The following is a 4,341-nucleotide window of genomic DNA, read 5'->3' as shown; positions in this document are numbered from 1 at the left end:
CGTTCGCTTTCAACCAGTTTTTAGAGTTTTTGACTTTGAAACCTCTCTTCCCAGTGAGGTATCTTTTATCCATTCAAACATAAAAAAACGTATAATAATCTAACAAGATTACACCTTTTAAAACCCGACGTTTAAGTTTTTAACTTTTGGGCAAAGAAAAATGCTGTTCACTCTTTTTTCAATAGAGTGAAAAAGACTCCCACGGGTGGTGGTGGAGGGGGTTGCATGCCTTTGTTCCGGGTAAAAATCGGGAAATCCGTATTTTTTCACCATTTTGTTAGTTTGTACCGTATATGTCGAAAAAAAAGTTGGCAACCCTACTTTCAATAGACATCAATATTGTCGAAATCGAACGACCGAAACCCGAGATACAACAAAATGTTTGGCGAAAAACGCGATGTGCACTACACAAACACTATCACAGTATTTCATAGGAATTGTTGGTACTGTCGCCCCTCGGTGTTCAATGCAGAGATTGCACCTTCTCCTCATGCTCTTTGTTAAATATAAGAAATGAGAAAACGAACAGCTTGGAGAGAAACGAATTGTATCATTTTAATATTTCGACTGACTCGAAAATCATCTGGCCGCAATACACAATTCTCGACTCTATCTATGTATCTATCAGTTCTTCCCCCCGTAGCAAGTACTTCTGATCTGGTCCACATGTCGTCTCCACACATTCCCTTCGTCCAACTCCACCTGGTAATGCAGCCTTCCTTCTCTTCTCAGTACTCTTCCAAACTTCCATTTCCCTTCACGCGTATAATTTCTAACTTGCACCCGGTCTCCCACATCAAACTTTCTTCTCGGCTCTCTTCTGTTTCTGCTTCCCTGGTTTTCTCTTTCTTCTTGTTCACTTCGGAACATGACATGAAAGTCTGTTCTTACTTCTCTTTGGAACATCAAATCATAAGGGCTCTTTCCATCAGCATTGGGAACTTTTCTCAGTTGTATCAAAATCTGACTCAGTTTGTATTCGACATCACCTTTTTCATCATGCATGCAGTTCAACAGCTTCTTAATGGTTTGAACATACCTTTCTGCTTGACCATTAGTGGATGGATGAAATGGAGCACTTGTTTTATGGATGACTCCATTTCCTTCTAGGAAGTCTTTAAATACCTTTGAGGTGAACTGTGGTCCATTGTCCGATACCAATACTTCTGGAAAACCAAAGTTACAAAATAAATTTCTCAACTGTTTGATGCACCATTGTGATGTCGTGGTTTTAGTGGGGATAACATCAACCCATTTAGAATGTGCATCTACTATTACAAAGTAGTAATATCCTGACATGGGCCCGGCAAAATCAATATGCAACCTCTGCCATGGTTTAGTAGGTGGTTCCCAACTATGAGATCGCTCCATCGGTGGCTCATTTTGCTTTAGACAACAAACTATACAACCTTTGGCAATGCTTTCGATGTCCTTATCGATGTTTTTCCAATAACAGAAGTTCCTTGCGAGTGATTTCATTTTAACAATACCAACATGTCCTACATGCAACTCTTTTAGAACTTCTCTTTGTAAATTGAATGGAATCATGACTCTTCTAGCTTTAAATACGCACCCGTCCTGTAGCGTGTACTCACTGTCGTTGAGTCCTAATCTGCGAAGATCACGGCCGTTGAGTAGGGCGTCCAAAATATCACTCAAACACGGATCTCGCCTGGTACTCTCTGCAATACGAGAAATCGTAATCGAATTATCATTTGATAACATTCGAATCTGGTTCAACTGAAATTTGCACGTCTCGTCCAGATGGTTTCCTTTCCTTGGTTGTGCAACTGGAAATCTGGAGAGAAAGTCAACATTAGAATGGTTCTCTGTTCTTCTATATTCAATGGTGTAGTCGAAACCAGACAAGTACAACGCATAGTGTAACATCCTTGCAGCAGACAGCGCAGGTAAGCTTTTACCTGGATTGAAAATTGTTGTGAGGGGCTTGTTATCTGTTATCAAAATAAATTTCCTACCGTAAATGTATTGGAAGTATTTTTTCATGCCCCAGAATATCGCCGTAGCCTCCTTGTCAATCTGGCTGTAATTTTTCTCTGCGCTGGTCAGGCTACGTGAAGCGAATGAAATAGGCCGCTCGGAACCATCAGGAAATCTGTGAGAGAGACAAGCACCTAGGCCGAATGGAGATGCATCAGTAGCCAACAGCAAAGGTAAATCAGCGCTGAAATGAACGAGAACATTTTCACTTGAAATTTGCGACTTGATTTTTTCAAAACTCTCCTCACAGTCTTTGGTCCAGCAATATTTCTTATCTTTCTTTAGCAATGAATTTAGAGGATACAGGGTAGATGCCAAGTTCGGTGTAAACTTATTGTAATAATTTGCCATCCCTAGGAAAGATTTGAGTTCTTTTACGTTCTCCGGACGTTTAGCATTTACTATGGCACTTATTTTATCCTGGGACTTGTGAAGTCCATGTTCGTCAATAACGTGTCCTAGGTACTCAATGCTCTTCTCAAAGAACTTACATTTTTCCCTATTTAATGTAAGATTGTAAGTTTTCATCTTCTTCAGTACCTCTTCTAATCTTGTAAATACTTCTTGTATTGTCGCACCCTGTACAATAATGTCGTCAAAGAAGCACTGTACACCTTCAATTCCCTGTAGTACCTGGTCCATGAACTGCTGAAATTTAGTCGGTGCGACCTTCACTCCGAACATTAATCTGTTCACCCTGTATACGCCCTTGTGAGTACTCAGGGACTGAAGTAATGCACTCTCGTCATCCATTTCCAAATGGAAGTATGCCTTGCTCAGATCTAACGTACAAAAATATTTACCTCCATTCATTTGAGCGTAGATGTCCTCAATCCTGGGTATAGGATAATTAAAATCCTTGATAGCCTGGTTCACTGTTACCTTATAGTCAGCACAGATACGCACACTTCCATCTGGTTTGTCCACCGGTACGATAGGTGTTCCCCAATCCGAGTGTTCCACCTTGGTGATGATACCTGACTTTTCCATATGTTCCAGTTCATCCTCTATCTTCTGCTTCCTGGCGTATGGAATAGGCCGCGGCTTAATGAAAACAGGTTTCACGTCAGGTTTCAAATCCAAGTGTAATTTGATGTTAGGTACAGGACCTATTTTACTCTGGAATACATAAGAATAGTCTGTAAGTAATCTGTCCAATTTGCTCACATCATTTTTATCTGTAATTGAGACAGCATTAATCTCGGACCAATCGAGGTTCACCTCTCTCATCCAATCTCGACCGAATATTGGATCAACATCTTCATTCAGAACGTAGAGCTTACCAATGAACCATTGAGACTTGTAAGCGCAATTGACGAAAACAACGCCTCGGGGCTTAATAATTTGCCCGGTATAAGTTCGCAACGTTACATTCGTATTGAATACTCTCTTATCAGAGTTAATACTTTTGAAATCTTTGTACGAAATAGTACTTAGGGCAGCCCCTGTATCAAGCTCCATGAGTATTACTTTCCCTTCTATCTTTACATGTACAATGAACTTGTCATTCGTTTTCTTTGAATGTAGCATATGTACTTTGTCTACTTTGTGTACTTCGCACGGATTCTCCTCATCAGAGGAGTCTGAATCCCCCACTTGGTTAGTCTGAGGTTTTCTTACCTGAGCTTTATTCTTGCTCATACATACACTCTGGATATGACCCAGCTTACCACAACCTCTACAGAATTCATTCTTGAATCTGCACACGTCAGTTGGGTACCTGGGGTGAGTAGAAATATTAGGATTAGTATGATTCAGATTGGCAACATTTTCACTTCTCTTCTTTGTAGGTAGAAGATTTTGTTCTACTCTATGTAAAGTGAACTCTTGTTTGTTTTCCATCAACTTACTTTCCTCAATAGAAAGTTCCATTGTGCTCGCAACTTCCAGAGCGTGTTTGAAAGAAAAATCCGATTTTTCCTGTAACAGACGAGTTCTGATTTCCTTATCTTTTAGACCTCGGACAAATTGTAGTCTTAATAACATATCTGAGACAGAATGTTTGCAATGATCACAGGTAAACTTACAGTCAGCTGATAGTTTCCTCAACTCAGTGGAAAAGTCCACGACTTTTTCCTCTTCCCCTTGTACACGGGAAATGAACTTGTGTTGTAAGGTACAAACACTGGGCTTCGGATCAAGATGATCCTTTAACTGTTGAATCAACATTTCATAGGTCTGAGCTTTTGGGTCGTCAGGGGTACAAATATCGTACAACTTTTGATGTACTTCAGGTGTGAGAGCATGTAACAAGATATCAACTTTAGATTCCCCAACATTACCCTTGAGCCTCATGAAAGTCTCAAGCCTGTGTATAAAGTTCACAATCGATTCCCCCTC

The 4,341-nt window shown here is 40.2% G+C and overlaps 1 protein-coding gene across 2 annotated transcripts; it reads right to left on the bottom strand.

Annotated features, from left to right (window-relative positions):
* Positions 1-314: 314 nt before the first annotated feature.
* LOC103521306 (uncharacterized protein K02A2.6-like) lies at positions 315-4,333 on the bottom strand. 2 transcript variants are annotated; one of them, XM_026832053.1, is made up of 2 exons: positions 1,980-4,333; positions 315-1,682 (listed from the first exon to the last, which is right to left on the bottom strand). In XM_026832053.1, the coding sequence occupies exons 1-2, from the start codon at positions 4,294-4,296 to the stop codon at positions 625-627; spliced, it is 3,375 nt and encodes a 1,124-aa protein (XP_026687854.1). In that variant the 5' UTR covers positions 4,297-4,333; the 3' UTR covers positions 315-624. The 2 variants fall into 2 exon arrangements, with proteins under 2 accessions (XP_026687854.1, XP_026687855.1); XM_026832054.1 differs by having other exon boundaries at positions 315-3,120; positions 3,622-4,333.
* Between the last annotated feature and the right edge of the window lie 8 nt (positions 4,334-4,341).

Source organism: Diaphorina citri, unplaced genomic scaffold (genome assembly GCF_000475195.1).
Source record: "Diaphorina citri unplaced genomic scaffold, Diaci psyllid genome assembly version 1.1 scaffold4956, whole genome shotgun sequence".
NCBI classification, from domain to species: domain Eukaryota; kingdom Metazoa; phylum Arthropoda; class Insecta; order Hemiptera; family Psyllidae; genus Diaphorina; species Diaphorina citri.
This window is presented reverse-complemented; position numbering and strand designations above follow the sequence as displayed.